General features: G+C 61.5%; 2 protein-coding genes across 3 annotated transcripts in view; one reads left to right on the top strand and one right to left on the bottom strand.

Moving 5' to 3' along the window:
- ABL1 (ABL proto-oncogene 1, non-receptor tyrosine kinase) overlaps positions 1-9,478 on the top strand; it is a 141,002-nt gene extending 131,524 nt beyond the window's left edge. For both annotated transcript variants that reach the window (XM_029919795.1, XM_029919794.1), the window contains 4 exons: positions 1,606-1,758; positions 3,253-3,342; positions 3,681-3,845; positions 5,992-9,478. In XM_029919795.1, coding sequence (XP_029775655.1) covers positions 1,606-1,758; positions 3,253-3,342; positions 3,681-3,845; positions 5,992-7,703 — 2,120 coding nt within the window. In that variant the 3' untranslated portion in view covers positions 7,704-9,478. The remainder of the gene's footprint in view (positions 1-1,605; positions 1,759-3,252; positions 3,343-3,680; positions 3,846-5,991) is intronic.
- Positions 9,479-14,319: 4,841 nt separating this feature from the next.
- On the bottom strand, positions 14,320-20,307 carry QRFP (pyroglutamylated RFamide peptide). Its single transcript, XM_029920392.1, has 2 exons — positions 20,153-20,307; positions 14,320-15,073 (listed from the first exon to the last, which is right to left on the bottom strand). The coding sequence occupies exon 2, from the start codon at positions 15,071-15,073 to the stop codon at positions 14,690-14,692; it is 384 nt and encodes a 127-aa protein (XP_029776252.1). The 5' UTR covers positions 20,153-20,307; the 3' UTR covers positions 14,320-14,689.
- Between the last annotated feature and the right edge of the window lie 215 nt (positions 20,308-20,522).

Here is a 20,522-nt window from a genome sequence, read left to right as displayed (position 1 = left end):
CAGTGTTCACGTTTCCAGGGGAGTCCTAAAAGTCCCACTGCTACGGTCTGCTTGAGGTGAGATACGGGTCCTGTCCATGCCAGGCGGCCGGTGGACGCTCCCTCCGGTCTGCCCTCCGGTCTGCGAGCTCCCGCTCCCTCTTGGCCTCCCGCTCGCTCGCTGTCCGTGGAAGAAACCCCCTCCTGTGTCCTTTCGAGTCTCCCACGCTGTCCCCGGGCTGTGATTTGACGCTATCCTCTGTCTTCCGGACCCCTAGTCAGCGGCCAGTCAGATCGGGACAGTTGGGTCGTATTCAGGTGTGACTCCCAGGAGCACTGCACATGCCGTGCCGGCTGGGTCCTTGATAGCTGCACAGTTGCTCTTTTCTGGCGATTTTAGCAGTTCCTATGAGCCAGTGCCTGGACCCACGGATTTACTAGCGGCCGCCAAGCGGTAATTCTCCAGTGCCGTCCCGCCTTGTCCACCGGCCAGCGCGGTGCCGTGGTCGCAGACACCCTCACCTGCCGCGGGGCCACTCGGGGCGCAGCTCGCGCAGGCGAGGCCCCATAGTTGTCTGCTCCCTTGCCCGGGTTTGCCAGGTTCCCGCAAACCAGCTAGTTTTTGTAACACCCTCGAATGGTGACCAAGTACATTTTCAGAGTTTTTTTCTTTCGTGATGATATGGATGTACGTATGTGACGTGTTTCGATATATTCGATGTGTTTTAATCCACGGTAGTTCTTTTCCTTACTGATAAGCAGAGGCCCCCCGTTTGGTCAGGTTCCTCCCTTTGCCAGGACCCTTGTTTACAGTCTGTGGTAGCGTCTGCTCTCTGGAGTGTTGAGAGATTCCAGGTTTGCTTCTGCCCTAAACCCGAATCATCCGTTTCTCCACGGGGTCCTGGAGCTTTAAATGGGACCTGGAGTTTCGAGGCTGGAATCTGGGCTTTCAGAACTTGCCAAGATTTCATAAGAGTTTTATGAAATGTTTGGAGTTGGGAGGGGCCCTGGAGAGCATCGTGTGCGCCCAGAGAGGAGAGGCGGCCTGTCTTGGACACTTAGCTAGGTGATCTCAGAGCTGGGAGTAGAAATGGCCTGCGGGTCCCTCCATCACAGGTCCCAGCAAGATGGTCACGTTACCTCCCAGCCCCTGGAGCGGCTGATCAATCGGTACCATTGCTCCTCCCGTTCAGTGCGTTTTAGTCCGGGGAGGAGGGTGTTAACTGAATGTCGGGCTCTGTCTTGGTCTGTTGGTCATTAAGAGCCTGGTAAAATGTTGGTGCCTGGCCTGCTTCTGAGAGTGTGGCTGCTGCTGCTATTTTTTTTTTTCTCTTAAAGTTTATTTTTGAGAGAGAGCCTGAGTGGGGGAGGGGCAGAAAGAGAAGGAGAGACACAGAATCCAAAGCAGGCTCCAGGCTCCCAGCTATCAGCGCAGAGCCTGACTCGGGGCTCAAGCCATCAGATCACGACCTGAGCCGATGCAGGAGTCGGATGCTTACCCGACTGAGCCCCCCAGGCGCCCCCTGTGGGTGTAGCTTAGACCGTCCACCACCCAGGCAACCAATTTCAGATGCAGGATAGTTAGAAGTTTGCACATCTTGAACAACCTTCCTCCTCTTTCGTGCAGCATTTGGAGTGTTGCTCTGGGAAATCGCTACCTACGGCATGTCGCCTTACCCGGGGATCGACCTGTCGCAGGTGTATGAGCTGCTGGAGAAGGACTACCGCATGGAGCGCCCGGAGGGCTGCCCGGAGAAGGTGTACGAGCTCATGCGAGCGTGTGAGTCCCCCCAGCCCGCTCCGAACTTTCTGCGCGGGCTTCGTGAGCCCTCCCCGGGCAGGCGTGCTCCCCAACGTGGAGGAACTTCCCGTCCTGTCTTCACTCACGTTCTTCAGAAGCGACTAATGTGCCGGGTGCAGAGTTACTCAGACTTTCCCCTTGTCTCTGCACATGTTATTTATATGCAGTATTTCTGTGTGATGGGCGCTCTTTCTGGTTTTCATGCAAAAATGGGATTGATGGGTACCAGACTTAGCCTTCTTACTAATGCACATTCCTGAGCGCTGCCTTCAGACATTCTGCTCTAGTAGGTGAATACGCCGGGTGACATTTATGTCGGTCGGTCTTACTGCGTGTGCGTGTGTGTGTGCACCAGAGCATTCCCTCATACAGCCCTTTGGCTAGCGTGTGTTTTACGTCCGTATTTCGAAGAGCCCTTCCTCTCCCCACCCCCTTATTTTTATATAGCTGTTTAACTTCCCGTTAAATGATTTATTCCTTCCTCTATCCCCCTTTTGATGGACTTTTGTTTTTTTTCGTTTTTAACATTTATTCATTTTTGAGAGACAGAGACCGAGCATGAGCAGGGGAGGGGCAGAGAGAGAGGGAGACACAGAATCTGAAGCCGGCTCCAGGCTCTGTCAGCACAGAGTCTGAGGCGGGGCTCGAACCCATGAACTGCAAGATCATGACCTGAGCCGAAGTCGGACACTTAACCAACTGAGCCCCCCAGGCTCCCCTGTTTATTTTTGAAAGAGACAGAGTGAGAGCTGGGAAGGGGCAGACAGAGAGAGAAGGAAATCAAAGCAGGCCCAGGGTCCTAGCCGGCAGCACAGAGCCCAATTTGCTTGTTTTACACACGTGTTGGGCTCACTGCCGTAGTTGACAAAGCTGGGAGAAACACCCTCATGTATAGTCCTCTGTACGTTGGACCAGCCGTTCTGAAAGTTGGACTGCTGGTCCAAAGAGCTACTTGCGTTTTCCATTTGGCAAGATTTTACCAAACTCTGGTTTCCGGGAAGGGCGTACCAATTTATATCATCACCAGAAGCGGAGGAGAGTAATCCTGCATCCTCACCGGTACGAAGCTCCATCGGTCCGTAATCCTCGCCTTAACCCTGTTCTCATTAGCCTTTCTGTACTGACGGGAGCTTCCGACCGGTAACGCAGGAGCGGGGGTGAAGTGCAAGGCGAACCGCTTGGCTCGGCCATCTCTGCCCTGGGCAGAGTGCAGCCGCGGAGGTTTATAAACACGCTTCTTGCTGTCACATCCCTCTGGGGTTTGACGGTCCAAACTCCTGCCAGTTTCTAAAAGTCTTTTCAAATTCTTACTGTCTATAGTAGGACACGGTGACATTTTTCCTTTGTCACGGCAAAAGATGGTTCACAAGATTTGGGGTGCTTCTTTCACTACCAGACTTCCCTTGGGAATAACGAGTCCCCCACTTGGCGGCGGGGCCTCATGCGTGGTCTGCCTGGGTCTCGTCTGTCCAGGTTGGCAGTGGACGCCCTCCGACCGGCCCTCCTTTGCTGAAATCCACCAAGCCTTTGAGACCATGTTCCAGGAGTCCAGCATCTCTGACGGTAACGTGCCCATCCGCAGGGGTGCCTGCTCTGGGGTGAGAGGCTAGGATGGAAGGGGCTCCGGCCCTTGCCCTTTGGTTCACCTCCTGCTAGAAGAGCCCCAGACCAGCATGGTCTCTGAGACCAGAGAGCTGGGCAGAGGCATGGTGCTGGCTTTCGAGGCCAGGCCGCATTCTGGAAAGTACCGAGCATGGTTTTCTCGGCATCTGTATCTTTTTTTTCTGTAACTGCACGTGGGTGACCGCTCTTGCCTGAGAAGGAAAAAGGACACCAGCACACCAAACCAACGCCGTTACTAATGGCTGCTGATTTCTGTTCTTGCTTTCGGTGGCTCTCAGAAGTGGAAAAGGAACTGGGGAAAAAAGGCGTGCGAGGGGCTGCCAGCACTGTGCTGCAGGCCCCGGAGCTGCCCACGAAGACCAGGACGTCCAGGAGAGCCGCGGAGCACAGGGAGCCCGCCGACGTGCCCGAGACGCCCCACGCCAAGGGCCCAGGAGAGACCGGTACGTCCCTGGCCCCGCCCGGGGGTGCACAGCGTAGGCGGATGGGCAGCGGCGAGTGCGCTGCGCAGAGGGGCCGGCTCCCTCCTCGTCACTCGTCTCCCCCGGCAGCACCCCCCCCCCCCCACCGCCCCCGGGAGTCAGCAGGAAGCGTTGGCTTCGGTAGGTAGCCTGGTCAAGCAGGCACAGGTGCCGAGGAGACCGACGGGCAGGACAGACCCGCCTTTTCATGTACGGTTCACGGCCTTTGGGGCCGCTCTCGCAGCCCAGGGACGACTGGTAAATATCGAGCCAGGCAAAGAGCAGCCTGTCTAGAAAGCCCTGGAACGAGAGCTCCCTGGAACAGACCGAGTCAGGAGACGCCTGCGACACAGGGCTGGGGTCCACGCCTTGTCCCTGGCACAAAAAGCGTGTTGGGCACCGTTCCCTAGACGAGCGCGGGAGGTGGGGGTCGTGCCGGGGTCTCAAGATGCTCGCAGACCAGCCCCTGGTGGCCCCCGCGCTCCGTGCTCTCCTTTGACTTGGGCGTCTCTGATGGAGCACTCGCCTCCCCCCTGAACCCCAGAAACCAGGGCTCGTAGAGGCTGCTCAGGGACGCTCGGATGGACCACCGACTGAGCACGTGGGAGGGGGCACAGCAGAGCCTGCATTCCGGGCTGTTCAGCCGTAGCCAGATCTGTCATCCCGAGATTCCCCAGTTTTTTTTATTGTGTGACCATATTAGTAAAAAAAAAAAAAAAAAACCCACGAAAGTTAGATGAGAACCCTAAGCATCCGTGTGTACTACTGTGCAAATAGGTCTAATTTAAAATATACCGAAAACATACGCTTAGGAAGTTTACGGAAGAAACTAAATCCACGTTATAGTGTTTTTCCTCCATGCCCCCTGGTCGCCCTGCCCACCCGCCGTGGAGGCCGCGGCGCAGAGACCTCGGACTGTGTCCTGTCTCTTGTCATGATTTCAGGTAGCTGAGGGGCCACTGTGGAAACTTGAGGCTTAGCAGAAGCCGGGTGTGAAGCAGCCCTGTTCGCTCCTGGCCGGGGGCTCCTGGGGAGCTGGGCGGCTCCGTAGTCTCCTTCCTCTGCCTTCGGCTGGACGGAGGTTGGGGGAGGTCCGCAGCTTCCCCGGGCCAGGGGTCCTGCGTGCCACCCCGTGTTCCGAGAGGCGCCCCCTCGTGCCACTGCGCCGGCCTGGGCTGTTGGTCCCGACAGGACACTGCTCTCCTCGCAGCCGCCCCTGGGGGGTCTCCTGTCATCCGCTGCCGCGGGCTTGGCAACACCAGAAAGATTTCTTAGGAGCTGTTATTCATATATAAAGAATGCCCACTTAAACCCTCGTAAAGGTCAGTCCTTGTTTGCCAAGCATAATAGCCCGTTGTCACGGCAGTGAGCGGCCCCGTCCCTTCAGGCCCCACCTCCTGGGGACCTCGACTGGCAGGTCCAGGAGGCGCGGGGCCTGACCCACTGCTCGGCCTTGTCGTGGGTTTCATGCACCAGACAGGGGTCCTGGGAGGGGGGGGGCGGGGGGCTCCGTGCTGTCAGGGAAGCCCCGGAGCAGGGGTGAGGGGCCAGGCGCTGCGGCTTCCTGTGCCGCTGCCCTCGAGGCGAGAGGCCGGTCCTCTTCCTGGTACTAGCAGTAACGGCGGGGGGGACAGCAAGTGGCTGCTCCGTAGCAGAAGCTGGGACAGAGATGCTCTTCCGTTGCAGTGTAGTCGCACAGCCACACTACGGTGTGTTTTTGTTTTTCTCTTCAGTGTTCGCTTATTTGCTTTGAGAGCATGAGCAGGGGGGACAGGCAGAGAGGCGGCGGGAGGGCGGGGATCCCAAGCAGGCTTCGTGCTCTCCGCACAGAGCCCGGCACGGGGCTCGACCTCACCGGCCACGAGATCGTGACCGGAGCCCAAATCAAGAGTCGGACCCTCAGCCGACTGAGCCGCCCCGTCTGCGGTGGGGTTTGTTCCCTATCCCGTAGAGGAGCACGCTGAGGACGTGTGGAGAGACAGCCCGGGCCTCGCAGCTGGGGTGTGGCAGGGCCGGTGCGAGCCCCCACCCTGTGGCCGCTCCCCTGGGCAGCCGGAGACCCGTCCCCAGGTCCCCCCACCAAGGAGCCTCCTCTCTGACATTGACAACTCTTCCCACTCTGTTTCAGATCCTCTGGACCAGGAGCCACCTGTGTCTCCCCTGCTCCCTCGGAAAGAACGGGGTCCCCAGGATGGCGGCCTCACTGAAGACGAGCGCCTGCTCCCCAAAGACAAGAAGACCAACCTGTTCAGTGCCTTGATCAAGAAGAAGAAGAAGACGGCCCCGACGCCCCCGAAGCGCAGCAGCTCCTTCCGGGAGATGGACGGCCAGCCCGAGCGCAAGGGGCCCGGTGAGGAAGAGGGCCGAGAAACCAGCAACGGGGCGCCGGCCCTCACACCCGCGGACGCAGCCGAGCCAGCCAAGGCCCCGAAGCCCAGCGCTGGGGCTGGCGTCCCCAACGGAGCCTTCCGGGAGTCGGGGGGCGCGGGCTTCCGGTCTCCCCACCTGTGGAAAAAGTCCAGTACACTGACCAGCAGCCGCCTGGCCGCTGGCGAGGAGGAGGGCGGCGGCAGCTCCAGCAAGCGCTTCCTGAGGTCCTGCTCTGCCTCCTGCGTGCCCCACGGGGCTCGGGACACCGAGTGGAGGTCCGTCACGCTGCCCCGGGACCTGCAGTCCACGGGCAGGCAGTTCGACTCGTCCACGTTTGGGGGCCACAAGAGCGAGAAGCCGGCCCTGCCTCGGAAGCGGGCAGGCGACAGCAGGTCCGAGCAGGCGGCCAGAGGCGCGGTGACGCCCCCTCCCCGGCTGCCAAAAAAGCCCGAGGAGGCAGCCGATGAGGTCTTCCGAGACGCGGGGGAGTCCAGCCCAGGCTCTAGCCCCCCAAGCCTGACCCCAAAACTCCTCCGCAGGCAGGGGACGGGGGCTCCCTCCTCCAGCCTTCCCCACAGGGATGAGGCCGGGAAGTCCAGTGCCTTGGGGACACCTGCTGCTGTGGAGCCGGTGTCCTCTGCCAGCAGAGCCGGGCCAGCTGCGGCCGGAGGGACTGGCAGGGCCCCTGCCGAGGAACCCAGGGCACGGAGGCACAAGCCTTCCTCCGAGTCTCCAGGGAGAGACAAGGGGAAGCTGTCCAAGCTCAAACCTGCCCCGCCACCCCCACCAGCGGCCTCCGTGGGGAAAGCTGGGAAGCCCGGACACAGCCCGACCCAGGACACGGTCGGCGAGGCCGGCGGGAAGGCGAAGGCCACGGCTGTGGTCGCAGATGCCGCGAACAGTGACGCTGTCAAGGCCAGTCCACTGGGAGAGGGCGTCAAAAAGCCCGGGCTCCCGTCCGTGCCAAGGCCACAGCCGTCTGGCAAGTCCACGGGGGCGCCGGCCAGCGCAGCTCCCGCCCCCTCCACGGGGCCGTCTGCGTCCTCCGCCCTGGCCGGGGACTCGCCAGCCTCCACGCCCTTCATCCCTCTCATATCGACCCGTGTGTCTCTCCGGAAGACGCGGCAGCCTCCGGAGCGGATCGCCAGCGGCGCCATCACCAAGGGCGTGGTCCTGGACGGCACCGAGGCCCTGTGCCAGGCCATCTCCAGGAACTCCGAGCAGATGGCCAGCCACAGCGCCGTGCTGGAAGCCGGCAAAAACCTCTACACGTTCTGCGTGAGCTACGTGGATTCCATCCAGCAGATGAGGAACAAGTTTGCCTTCCGCGAGGCCATCAACAAGCTGGAGAGCAGCCTCCGTGAGCTGCAGATCTGCCCGGCGACGGCGGGGGGCGGCCCGGCCGCCACTCAGGACTTCAGCAAACTCCTCAGCTCCGTGAAGGAGATCAGCGACATCGTGCAGAGGTAGCAGGAGCCGGGCGCCAGGCCAGCCAGAGCCGCCTGCGGTGCGTGCAGCGCCCCCCCCCCCCCCCCCGCGCCCGAAACCTTGGCGGACGCCAGACCAGTGCGCGGGGCCCTCGGCCCAGGAGCGCAGTGCCGCACGGAGCCGAGGGCCCCTGCGGACCCCAGCCCACTACCTGTGTATGTGCGCCAGCCGTCCTGCACTTCTCCGCCTGCAGCCCTGGGCTCCCCGCGTCACCTGTCCCGAGTTCTGTCTGTGGAGTTCCTGCCCGTTGGACTGCCGTCGGCCCTCCAGCCTCCTCCCCACGTAGCGCTCCAGACCTGAGCCCTTCCGGCCACGTTTCCCTTTCGCTGGTCTTTTCTGGAGGTCCTCCCCTGGGTATGCCTTCTCCCCCTCCCCGAGAGAGCACCCCAAGCAGGAGCCTGGTCAGCAAGGCCCCGGACCCGTCCGCTGCCCTCACCCCACAGAGGGAGCCTGCGCACTCCTCCCACGGTGCCCCCCGCCTCCCGCCCCACGCTGAAGACCCGTTTCCAGAACCCCATCCTGGTGGGTGCTTGCCGGCCGGGTGCTCTGCCCTCCCTTGCTGCCCGGGGCTGGCGCCTGCACATTTCCTCACGTGCAGGACGGCTCTCGGTTTGGGGGGTAAACCGGGGTGCTGAAGCCAACCGGCCTTTGGGTGCTGGCTGTCTTATGGCAGGCACTGCTCGTCCTGGGTGGAAAGCTTGAGTCCTGAGGGTAGCGAGGTCCCAGTCCAGTGTGCAAGGTCAGGGGAGGGAGGAGGGGTGGCTGGGGGAGTCGCTGGTGCCCAGATGGCCCCGGGGCTGGGCCCTGCTTGCCTTCATTTCTTGCTTCCGGTGCCCAGAAGAGGCACTTGGTCTTGATTTCTGACCCATCTCTCCTCCCCTATGGGCCTCTGAGACCAAGGAGATTCGTGCAGAACTCTCTCCTGTGTGACAAGCCAGGCTTCAGTTTTCTGGAGCGTTTCAGCCCAGTCACCTCCGGCACACGAGGACCAGCGCTCGGGACAAGAAGGGACTGTGGCACCAACACCCCAACCGTTGCTGACTGTGCGCTAGGAGGCAGACGCCCTGTTGAATCACCGACTCAGCCCACCGTGTCCATGGGGGTATCAGGGATGGAGAAAACCACAACCAGATGAAGCCCCGGGAAGGGTCTCAAAGAGCCGGCCTTGGGCCGTACTCTCCCCAGGCTGCCCAGCACCAGGCCCTCCGGGCAGGGGCCCAGGCCGCCTTGACCTTGACCTAGAGCTGGAGGAGGGGGCAGGCACCTGCCTGGGTGACTCGCACGGGGCCTGTTTTTATGCTCCTCGCCCAAACTTGCATTTTAATTCTCTGGTAAAGATGGCGTCCTCTGGATCGACTGTCCGTCACCTCTTTGTCCCTCCCCCCCAGACATCTGTGTCACACAGACTTTGAGGGAGGTGCTAGAACACCACCAGCGGCCTTGCAGACCAAGCGGCACCGACCCCACGGGGTCCCCCGCCACCGCCTGTTTTCTGTGAGGTATTGGTCTCTGTTCACACGACGTGCCACTATATTTTGCATTTATACCTTCGCATTACACTCTTTTATAGACTTGCTCTTTTATAAATGACGTGTAAATAGTGTCCCGCCACTCTCCCTCCTTCAACGCCTCTGGTGTCTTCTTCTTTTTTTTTTTTTTTTGGTCCAGTACATTTTGTTTCTGTATATGACTCTGTTTTTGAAGCCACACCTCCCAGTAGTATTTTTTAAATAAATGTTTACAACATTAGAACTCGGGCAGGTGGGTCTGGTGTGTCATTGCCCCCCGTCCCCCCGAGCTGTGGCGTGCATGTGGGAGGGAGGGGGTCCTCCTTTCCCTCGGGGGGCGGGGGGCCTGTGTCCTGAATCTCCCTCAGCCTGTCCAAAGCAGAGGCCTCAGGCCCTTCTTGTGCCCTTGACTCCGATTTGCCAGCAGCCCTGGGAGTGGGCTCTGCCCCCGTATGGGGAGGAAGGGAGGCTGAGGGCCGGCCCGGCTGTCAGGCTGTCGTCACAGCGACTGGAAGCGTCAGTCCCTCCACAGGTGCGCCTTTTCCCTGTGCCCGTGAATCCCCCTCGGCTCCTGGCAGCCCTGAGGCGCCCCTCTCGCTCGCTGCGGCCCCCACGCCCTGTGCCTTGCTTCTCTCTGTGTGAGGGGCCGGGGGGGGGGGGGCTGGAAATGCCACCTGGAGTGCTGTGGCCTCTCCCAGCCCCCTCCCCCCCCAACAGAGGGGACCAAGGGGGGCGCACACGGCGTTTTCCTCATCCTGGTTTCCATTTAACACCAGCTGACAGCTTGGAAAGTGGCAGTCGGGAAGTAAGTGGCGCTGTCTGATAATGATACTTATTAAGCCAGCAGACTTGTCAGAGGATATGGTCCTGCTCACCGGAGCGTGCGGAGGACCACGGTTGAGTGGACCCTCGGTGGCTGCCGTGCTGTGCGTCACGGACAGGAGGGGAGGCCTGGCGGGACCTTGGGGTGTGCTCGCACCCAGGGACTGGGAGACCCCCTCCCTTGTTTCATGGAGGCCTGGGCCACGCTCTGCCCGTGACTTGGCCGTCACTGGGCACTAGATCTCCCTAGTCGGGAGCCCTCCTTGAGTGACAACTGTCGAGTCGGAAGGAAGATGCTGGGTAACTTGGAGTGACAGCCACAACCGACGGCTGCTCCCTGCGGCTGGACACAGCCCGCCCCACAGCCTTCCCAGAGCCCCTCAGAGCACGTTGTCCCATTTCCTTGATGCCCAGTGGTGAGGCTGCTGCCGGTCACGGCTCTCACGTGGTGTCACCTCCCAGTCACCGCAGTGGCCGTGCCCGGGGGAAGTACGGTCTTCTCTCAAGAGCCTTCTGTGTGTCACTGCCCCTTCAGAACCGCACGTGGGTCCAGCCGTTCCGGGACAGTGGGTCAGGTCACAGAGCCCCTTGGGAACCTAGCGCACTTGGATCCAGTCTCTGAAGACGCACGTGTGCACACACATGCTTTTTGGGTGATTTCGAGGCCTGTCCTCCAGGTCCAGAACCAAGGAGCACCCTTGGGTGGAGCCTGCCAGAAGGGCCAGCGTTACCACAAATGACCAGCCCGAATGTCAAGATGAGGATCTGGGGAAAAGCTGCTCAGCCTGAGAACCTTCTGGATGCCGTCAGCACGGAGGAACAAACGTCACGGTGTGTTCATGTGGCGGGAGGTCACAGCGCGGTGGAGACCAGCGCACTGGGCCATGACACGGTCTATACTCGAGGCTCAAGAAGGTGATGTTGAGCCGAAGCAGCCAGACACGCAGTAGTGATGCCGGAAGCTTCTGTGTGTTTAAGGCCACAGCTCGTCCGTGGTTTGGTGTTGGAAGTCAGGACCGAGGGGCGTGCTGGGTTGGGGTGCAGGGGAGCTCTTGGGGGGCAGATGACCCCACAGTTCTTAGTCTGGGTCGCGCTGGCCGACAAGGGCGTCACTTGGTGAAAATGTGCTGAACTGTGTGCTCAAAATGGAAGCTCCTTCTCCACGTGCATCACGTTCCAGTGGGAGTTTTAACATCACAGGCCACATGCGGGCCTCGCGGCCACTGCAGACGGGCTGCGCGGCACCGCGTGAAGCCCTCTCGCTTTTTCTTTAACGAGGGAGGTTCTGTCACTTCTGTCAGTTGATGTGCGAGGAAGTCGAGGCTCAGAGAAGTGAGGCAGCCTGCCCAGGGCCACACAGCACACGCTGCCATCCCGCGCTCGACTGGTCGACCGTGTAGACGGCCCCAGCGTGACCAGCAGAGAGGTCTGGGCTCCTCCTCCCTCTGTCATGGGAGAAAAGTCGAGAACTGCAGGCCGCCCGGCCTTTCTGGCGTTGGGTGTTACACAGGAGGCGTTCCCCAACGGAGTGTCCTGGGGAATCCACTTCTGGATGTTGCCTTGGCCCAGGACGCGTCGGGTGGGACCAACCACGGTGTCTGTGTCACGCCTGCCCGCACCCCTGACAGCCGAGGGACCCAACATCGTGGGCAGAGCCCCCTGCCCGGTAGGTAACAAAAGCCCCTTATCTGAGTTGGGGATCTTCAAGTCTCCCGTCCTGGGGCAAAGTCAGGACAAGGTGGCTCTAACTTATTTCAGCAGCTGCTGGATGGCCCGCTGCCCCATGAGCATCCTTTTCCCTTAAACGTTTATATTACTATTTCAAACACATGAGAAAATACAGACAAGAGTATTCCCCATCCAGTGTTTAGCCGAGCAGCTTTAGATCCCCATCCCGAGATGAAGGCTTTTTCTGTGTGTCTTGAGGACAGACACCAGCAGGACAGGACGGGTGCCCGGGCTGGAGGCAGAGCGAACCCGGACTGCCCCAGGGAGCAGACTCTCTGCTTGCAAAGTCAGTGTTTTCCAGAGAGCCTCCCCTTCACTACTCTGGAGAGAGAGCGTCCCCACCAAGGAGGGTGGGGGGTGGCGGGAGAGGCCCCCAAACTCCACCAAGCCTGGGGGGTAGAGCGAGGGGCGGGGAGCCCAAGAGGTGACGGCTCTCCAGGTGTGGGGGGTGGATTGAACAGAGCAGTGCCCTTAACAGTTGGATCGGTTAGATTTTCAGGGCTGTTGAGCTCGATGTACCAGCAGCTGGAAGGAACACCTTTGTGGCTGATTGTCTGTCTTCGCTGAACGATGAAAGTAAAGACAGGAAATCCACCCCCTGAAGGCCCGCCCCTCCCCCCTCCTCTAGCTCCGATTTCTCTGAAGTTAATCTCCTCCTGCTGAATCTGAAACCAGCCAGCTTCTCGTTCCCAGAGTGTTATAGACACATGCAGGCGACCGGGCTCGGCCTTGGTGACCTCCAGGTTCCTGCACTTGGTGACCACGGAGGTAGCTCCTTTTATTCTCAGTGGAAATTGGCAAGCGAGGGTCGCCAGGGGACCGTGCTGCAGGGTGGCCCTCTGCCCTTGGCCTTTGGTCTGTCCTGTCTCCCCCGGTCTTTCGCAAGCACGTTCTCTGGCTTCTCTGCATGTGTGAATGAGCGCAGGGAGAGGTCCAGCTTACTGCCCCCCTGAACAAAGCAGAAATGAGCCAAGACCAAGGTGAGAGCCTGGGCTGGGACTGCCCGTCCTGCCCGTGGCCACCCTGTGCTGTCTGTCCTCCCGGAGCCGTCCTTCGTGGACACACTGGGACTCGTTCTCGAGGCTGGCCCTCTATGGCTCGAGGGCTGAGTGCCTCGTTTTACCCAGGGACAAAGACCCCGGGGTGGGTTCCATCCCCGCCAGGCTGTCCCATTCTCAGGAGGCGTCCCGGATCCTCCCCAGACAATGGTGGAGACCGAAGAGGGTCCGATGTGCCTCCCAGACTCCGTGTGGCTGTCTGGCCCCGGTCCCAGCAGGGCGCACGTGCCCGGGCGGAGTGGGGGGGCCGCGAGGAGCTCCCGGAGAAGGCAGCTCCCTTTAACACAAGCTGATGTTTTGGATTCCTGTGTTCCTGTCCCATCCTGCCACCCGGTTTCCACACACCCCAGTCAGCGTGGCTCTTGGTGGCTCAGATCTGTCTCCCTTAATGAAGTGGCTTTCTGGCTGTCTCGGATTGAGAGCTGCTGCTGGGGAATCTCAGTCACTAATAGAATGGAAAACACTGTGAAATGCTCCAAGGTGCCAAGCCGGGCCCAGCCCAGTGTGGTTCTAAAAGGCTAATAAAACTCCACCAATTAATTGTGACAGCTCAATGGAAAATTATTCGGTTGTGAACAGGGCCAAGCTGCAGCTCCAAAGGAGGAGGGGAAGTGTTGCCATGGTGACATCAATCAAGGTTCTCATCTCCGTGGTGGAAGCCAGCCTGGGAGGAGCGGCGTCACGTCGCCGCGTCTGACACGGGACGGGAGGCAGGACAGCGCAGCATTTGAAACGGCTGCTCTGCCTGGCCCCGGGCCTGTAGCCACTCCAGGCCGAGCGCCGGCTTCCCCTGGGGTAGAGAACCTGTTCTCGGAACGCTCTTGGCTTTGAGAAAGCCTGGGGAGAAGCAGTCAAGTGCAGCGGAAAATACACCTCGTGCTGTGTTTCCCTCTACCTTTGACCATCGGTATTTTACCAGCTGCCAATTAAGGGGCTGCTAGGACAGGCGCGGATACCGCACCACGATTTCCATCTCCCCAGAATTCAGGCCCTTGCAGTTCAGGAAAAACCCAAATTCCTGGGGCACAGAGGACCTGGAGGCAAGAATCGGGTGAGCTACGCTTCCCGTTCCGGTTTTGCAGCTAACAAGTTTCATTTCCAAAGAGACACACAGCGCATTCATATTCTGAGCATCGGAGGTGCGGCCTTGCTAGAGCACAGACGTGTTCTTGCCCTGTCCCTCTCCCCCTCGACTCTGGGCGGGCCAATCCCTGGACCACCGAGGACGGGAGGGGAGGGGCAGCTGGGGTCCGAATGACATCGCGACACCGAAGCAGGGTTTTCTTGCCAGAGGGGCTCGTGTGTCCATGGGACAGAGAGCAAGATTGTTTTTATTTTTAACTTTCAGAACCGAACTCTGCAGCGGGCGGAATGCCCTCTCACGGCGGCCCGATGGGCGTTGGCTCCAGACGTCCCCGGAGACAGTCAAAACTCTGGCTTCCCCGCCCTCACCACCAGCCCACCTCCCATCAGCCTGGCCAGCTCTGCCTATTCATATTCATGGCCCGACGGCACCCGGCCACCCGGCCACCCCTGGGCCAGGGGACCTGCCGAGACCCGGCCACCCAGGAAGGGGGCTGGGACCGACAGTGGTCTGTGGGCTACGTCAGGCCGGCGCCACCCTCCTCACCGGGTGTGGCTTGCTTTGGGTCCCCTCCTTTTTGGATACCATCCAGGTTTTTGCCTGAGCCGAGTTGGAAATCAAAAAGATGCACCCACAGAAGCGACCTACTGCTAAGAACTCATTTTAATAATCCCCGTGCTGCTCGGTATCCTGTCTTTGGGGCTCCAGGAGAAGACGGGCCGGGGAGGGGGGGTTGGAAGAAACCCTTTCCAGGCGACTGTGGCCCCTTCACCGCCGGCCGAAGCGGAAGCTGAAGCCGCCCTTCCTCCTGCTGTAACCGCTGAGCTCCTCGGCCAGGGTCCCCAGTGGGCCGCTGGCCTTGTCGCCACCGGCCAGGAGGAGGCCGGTCGCCTCGCTGCCGTCGTCCTGCCGCCCAAACCGGACGCTGAAGCCGGCGCGCTGCCGGCCGGACATCTGCAGCTCCTTGGCCACGACAAGCAGGCCGCCTGGGTGCGGGGCTCTGGGCCGCCGGGAGGAGCCCCGTGGGAGGGGGACCCGGTGTCCGCCCATTTCGCTGGCGACGCCCCCCGAGGTGGCCGGGGGCTCTTCTGGGCCCAGCAGAGGAAGGCAGGCGCCCAGCGGCAGCAGGAGCAGGCAGTACGGGCGCATCATCTGGGCCAGAGGAGAGAGCGGAGAGGGTTAGCAGCTGCACGCCGGCCTTGCGTGACAACCTGTCGGGACCCCTCAGGGCCCAGCAGCCTTCCAAGGCTGGCGGCTCCGCCGAGCGCGACCTGCAAGCAGCTTGAGGAAGTGTCACCGTGTCGGGGCCCGGCCTTGATTTCCTTAGCAGGCTCTGGAGCTCACTGCGCCAATTAGGCTGAGTCTCCTCGCCCGTGGGGCCCTGGATCTGACGGCCTTGGCAGCCGAGCACCCAGACAACCCCCCCACTGCTGGGACTGTGTACAGGGTGCCACACAAACTTGGGCTCCATCTCCTTCTGTTACAGTTTCTGACTTGGCCCATGTCATCACAGAACCACAGGGTAGGGAAGGAACGGCCTCCGTCTCTCTTAGGTTTCAACTTGATAAAAGTGAGTCTAGCTAAGCCGTGCAGCCGGGGCCCTCAATGTCTCCTTAACAGGGAAGCGAATCGCTCCCGGAAGCTGGGACAGGGTTTGGTGTTCCTGGCCCGACTCACACGCCTACCTGGGGACGCATGTGGCCGTGGCCGGTCTGCCAGTGATCCCCAAAGAGCCCCGTCCGCGCGCCGGGCCCTGAGCTCACACCCGAGAGCCCGTCCGTGTGACCGCTGCAGGCCGCCTTCACGGTAAGCGTGTTTTCCGGCAAGAAGGCGGTCAGGGAGGCCAAGAGACTGGGCCGCAGCTAGAAGGCGGGGCTCTGAGAGTCCTGATTCTAACGGCCACAGCCTCTGGGTGCGCTGGGCGTGTGGACAGCCCTCCGTGGCCCTTTCCATCCAGCACCGCCCTCCCCCGCGAGAAGGTCTCACCCCCTTTGATGGAGGCGGCCGTGCTCAAACAGGTGACGTGCCCGAGACCTCACGGCTTTATAAGTGACAGAGCTCAAGCCCAGGTCTTAAGTGACTCAGAATCTCTACTCTGCCCCACGGATGGCAGTCAGTCCATGGGGGGACTTGAAACAGAAATAGAGCTTCCTAGAATGACCCTTCCGCAGCCGGAATTGCTCCTTCCCTCCTAAAGGAAGCCTTCCCGGTAACGACCGCGGCGAGTCGGAGCTGGCGGGTCCTCTGAGGGGAGCCGAGGCTGGAAGAAAGAGCTGGTTCTGGAGAAGAGGCACAGGCTCCCCAGAGCTCTTTCCAGAAATGGCTCCCTTGAAGACATTTCAAAGGGAACTCAGCCAGAAAGCTTTGAAAAAGTCATAAAAGCAGTCCTCCTCTCCACCCAAACCCAGCCCTCCTCACTTGCACCGTCTCGTCCCCAGGAGCTGAAGCCAAGGCTCGCCTCCGTCAGGGCCTGGGCGGAGTGGGGGGCTTTCCAGAAACGGCCCCTCTCCCAGCTGCCGGGCAGGATCCCACCATCCCACCTGCTGGGGCAGGGGGAGGCGACTCTGCCCGGGGGTGGCCTCTGGGTCTCCAGAAAGGGCACGTCCATGCATAGAAGGAAGTGGCCCCTCTCCCCTTGGGGGGCTGGGGGTCGTGGACCCCTTCGAGAACAATGGTGGGAGTTTGGGACGCCCGCCACCAAAAATGGGCCCTAGCACAAGTCCAGGACTTCAGTCCCCAACATTCACAAGGTGGCAGGAAGTGCACCCGGTGGAGATGGAGGCTGAGCCCCTGGGAGGCAGCTGAGGCCAATCTCTGGGCTGCCAGAGGTGGCCACCTCCCTGGGTCTGCTCAGCTCCTGACCTGGAGGAGGGGTCTGGCGAGCAGGGCTTCCTAGGGATGGAGGGGCTGTACTCACCGCGCTTCGGGGTGCTCCCCAGGAGGGCTGCGGGGCAGGGCGCCTCTGGACTCTTGTCTGGGAGCCGCAGCTCTGGGCTTCTCCTGCTTTATGTAGGCCCCCCGCCCACCCCGGGGTGGACTTGCCGCCCTGCGGTCTGATGGCCGCACATTCCTGACCCTGGGATTCCATTGCAGACGCTGGTGGTGAAGGAGGGGGCAGTGCCGCCACATCCCGCACAGACAGGATGTGGGCCGATGAGAGGAGCAGAGCGGGCAGCTTCCTTAGCTGGGATGCGCGGGCACAGACCCCCAGTCCCTTGAAGAGGGGTAAATGGCACACGCACCCTTACTCCTAACGGTCTTGCCTTTGTCAGGGCGCCTCAGTCTTTGGAGAAGCGGGGCGGGACGGGGGTCGTGTGGTTGGTGTCCACGCCTCGCCCACCCACGCCCGACCCGCACGGCCGCTCCCATGGGCGCCGGACGTAGGACACCTGCGAACCCAGCCACTGCCTTGGCTCCCAGTCAGCTGGGAGGCTGTGCCAGGGCCAGCGGCCACCAGCTCTGGGCCTCCCGAGGAGCCGAGCGGGGCCGCGGGAGGGCTGCTTCCTAGGAGGGGAGACGTGGAAGGGGTTCGGAGCCCCCCGTACCACAGTCGATTTGCTCCTTAGAAGGGAGCTTGGTGGGGGCGCCTGGGTGGTGCAGTCGGTTAAGCATCTGACCCTCGATCTCAGCTCAGGTCTTGAACTCAGGATCATGAGTTCAAGCCCCCAGTTGGGCCCCACGCTGGGTGTGGAGCCTACTTTAAAAAGAAAAAAAAAGGAAGCTCGATGTCTCTTCAACCCTGGTGCCCAGCTCTGTGCCTGACACCCACTTGGGGAAGGATGGAGGCACCGGCCAGGGTTTTCAAAACTCACTGGCTGCCCGCCGGGTGGCTGACGGTGCCTCGCTTGCTGAGCCTCAGCTGAGAGCGGCCGTGGTGACAGGTCCCGGAGGCGAGGCTGCTGGCACCGCGTAGGACTTGGCAAGGGCGGGGGAGGGTCGCACTGCTGGCGCGCGCAGTGGATGGAGGACACAGCACCCATCACTCCCCAGCCGCGTGCTCCCAGGTGGCTTCTCTCCAGGTGAGCTCAGAGGCCAGCGGGGGCCCGGGTGGCGTCCCGTGCCGTCACCTGCACCACATCCCCACAGTGGGGTGTGGGACTGGGGGGCTGCATTACAGGCCTCGCGTTTCTGCAGGATCCCGCTGGTCCAGGCCTGCCCGGCACCTCACTCACAACTCAGGGTGCACACCCCACAGTCTGCCTGCCCTGCGTGTGATCACAGAGTCACCCGGGGTCTGCTCCAGGAGTGAGGGTCGCTCGGCTAAGCCAAGATGCGGTTACCCGCTGGGCAGGGGACACCACGGAGTGTCGTCCGGGCACTGGCCAAGGGGGAGGCGGGCGCCCGTCCCAGGGGGGCACCTCCTGTGGGCGCCAGCGCTCTGGCTGGTCCAGCAGCCCAGCCGGACCCCCAGCCTCTACTCCCCTCTTGGCCTAGATTTCCCCTCCACTGAGAGGGAGCAGGGCAGTGAGGGAGCAGGTGCTGGGTGAGTCTAGGCCGCCCTGCCACTGTCCAGCAGGGAGCTGCTCCGGGAAGGCTGGGGACCAAGCACGGGGCCCTCACCCCGCTGACCTCGTCACCTTTGCCGGTGGGTGCGGAGAACCACCCCACCATTCTCGTAGAGGGGATAGAGATGGCCTCACGGACGCTTCCTCGCCCACATCCACCTGAGCAAAGGGCTAGAATACTGCCCCTCTGCAGGGGGAGAGGGGAGACTGAGGCTCAGAGGGTCAGAGTCCTTGGCCTTGAGGGAGCAGGCCCAACCCCATCCTCCAATCTCTGCTGCCCCGCCTGCAGCAGGAAACCTTGCTTCCCCCTGGTCTCATCTGGAGAGAACAGGCTCAAGGAAAGGCCGTGTGGATGGACTTGGGGCTTCTCCATGGGCGGGTGCGGGGAGAGGGTGGGTCCCCTTGCGGACCAGAGCAGGTGCGGAGCCAGCCTCCGTCCCCAAGGCGGGGGCTGCCTCAAGGTGCTGGCGTGTTAGCGGCGACGGGAAGAGCAGTGTCATTTTATCTCCCTACTTAGGGCTGGTCGGTTGTGACACTGGGTGCTCCTTAATGATGGGGTGCGGCCCGCGGTGGGTCACTAACATGCTGTGAGGCCTTGGGCCAGATGCCTGCCTTCTCTGTGCCTCGGTTCCTTTGGGTGTATAGAGGTTTGGGTTCCCGAGCTGTCCTCTGTGAAATTTCTCAGGGACCGCTGGGGGCAGTAGGGGGGTAGGGGTGGGGCCAGACCCTGAGGGCCACCCCATTCGCCCCTGGAGAAGAGCTCCACTTGGCTGTTTGACAGGCCGGGCTCCAAGAAAAGGTTCTGCTGTTGAGGCTCACAACCGACCCTGGTCTCTTCAGGCCTGGCACCCTCGGCTGTGGGAAGAGGCCACAGAAGTCCCGAGTGTTGCGGCTTGGGGTGGGGGTGAGGGTGAGGGTGAAGAGGAGGAGGTCCCCATGTGGCCCGCAGATTCCTCAGCCCTGACCGCCCTGGCCCCAGGGAGTCAAGCCCGGAGTCAAGTCTGATGTTGGATTTGGTGCCAGGCGTGTCTGTCCCTGGGCCCAGCCAGCCCGAAAGAGCTCTTCCTGGGCTCCATCCATGGAGTGAGCAGTGGGAGAGGGGAGGGGACAACCAGAGCAGTGGATGGACAGGCCCTGGGCTGTGGGAGGGTCGTGGGCGGGGCCCCGGGCTGTGGGCGGGGTCGTGGGCGGGGCCCTGGGCTGTAGGAAGGTCGTGGCCCGCCCAGGCTGTGTCAGTCAGAGAGGAGTAGGATCCATTCAGCTTCCTGAAACAGAGGCTTTTCGAGAGGTTGGGGTGAAATTGGGAAGGGATTTCGGGGGGCCCTGCATTCTTACGCCAGGAGCTAGGTTCCCTGGAAACCTCCCTAGACCATCAGGGTCAAGTCCCAGGATGTCCAAGCAGACAGCAGCCTCAGTTCCTCAGGACACCTTACCCTTGCTTCTCTGCAGATGGCCGTGACCTTGCAAGAGTGGGGCGTGTTGGGGTGACAGCGTGGCTGTGTTAAGCCCAGGCCCCTGACCGGGCCCCTCCTCCCTTACCACCTTTTAGGCACCTGTCCCCAGAGTTGGGCTCCACCTCCTCTCAGCCCTGCGCCAGCTGCCGTCTTGGGCCAGCTGCTTTCTGAGCCTCCATTTCTCTGCCGCCTGGGGACACCAGGTGCCCACATTTTGGGGGGGGGATGTTGTGAGCTCCTGGGGAAAAGGCAAGGTGGGGCTGGTGCAATACCTGATCGGTGGTGGCTGCCCGGAAGGTGCCCTCTTCATAGGCATGGGCCTCCCGGGGTCTTCCGTTCCCTCCAGCGCTCCCGGTGGTGCTGGCTGAACCCTCTGCCCCTCCATGGCACCCCCTCCCCTGCTGTAGAAGGCACTCTTTGGGGCTAAAACGGAAATACCGTCACCGGCTGTGACAATCTCTGTGTGACTGAGCTCACAGGATCTGACCAGTTTGCCCCATGAGCTGAGGCTGAGCAGCTTCCTGCCAACGGACCGCCCACCCCCACCATGGGGAAGGTTTGGTGGCCAAGTTCAGGCAGGTGCGGCCTGTGGGGAGGCAGGTGGCCATGGTCACATAGCCCAATACAGAACGGGCAGGACTG

The sequence above is a fragment of the Suricata suricatta genome, chromosome 13, assembly GCF_006229205.1.
Source record: "Suricata suricatta isolate VVHF042 chromosome 13, meerkat_22Aug2017_6uvM2_HiC, whole genome shotgun sequence".
NCBI lineage: Eukaryota > Metazoa > Chordata > Mammalia > Carnivora > Herpestidae > Suricata > Suricata suricatta.
The sequence above is the reverse complement of the archived record's forward strand: the minus strand, read 5'-3'. Positions and strand labels throughout refer to the sequence as shown.

Coding starts and splice junctions, on each gene's coding strand:
- QRFP (XM_029920392.1), bottom strand. CDS start 15,073: ATGATGCGCCCGTACTGCCTGCTCCTGCTGCCGCTGGGCGCCTGCCTT.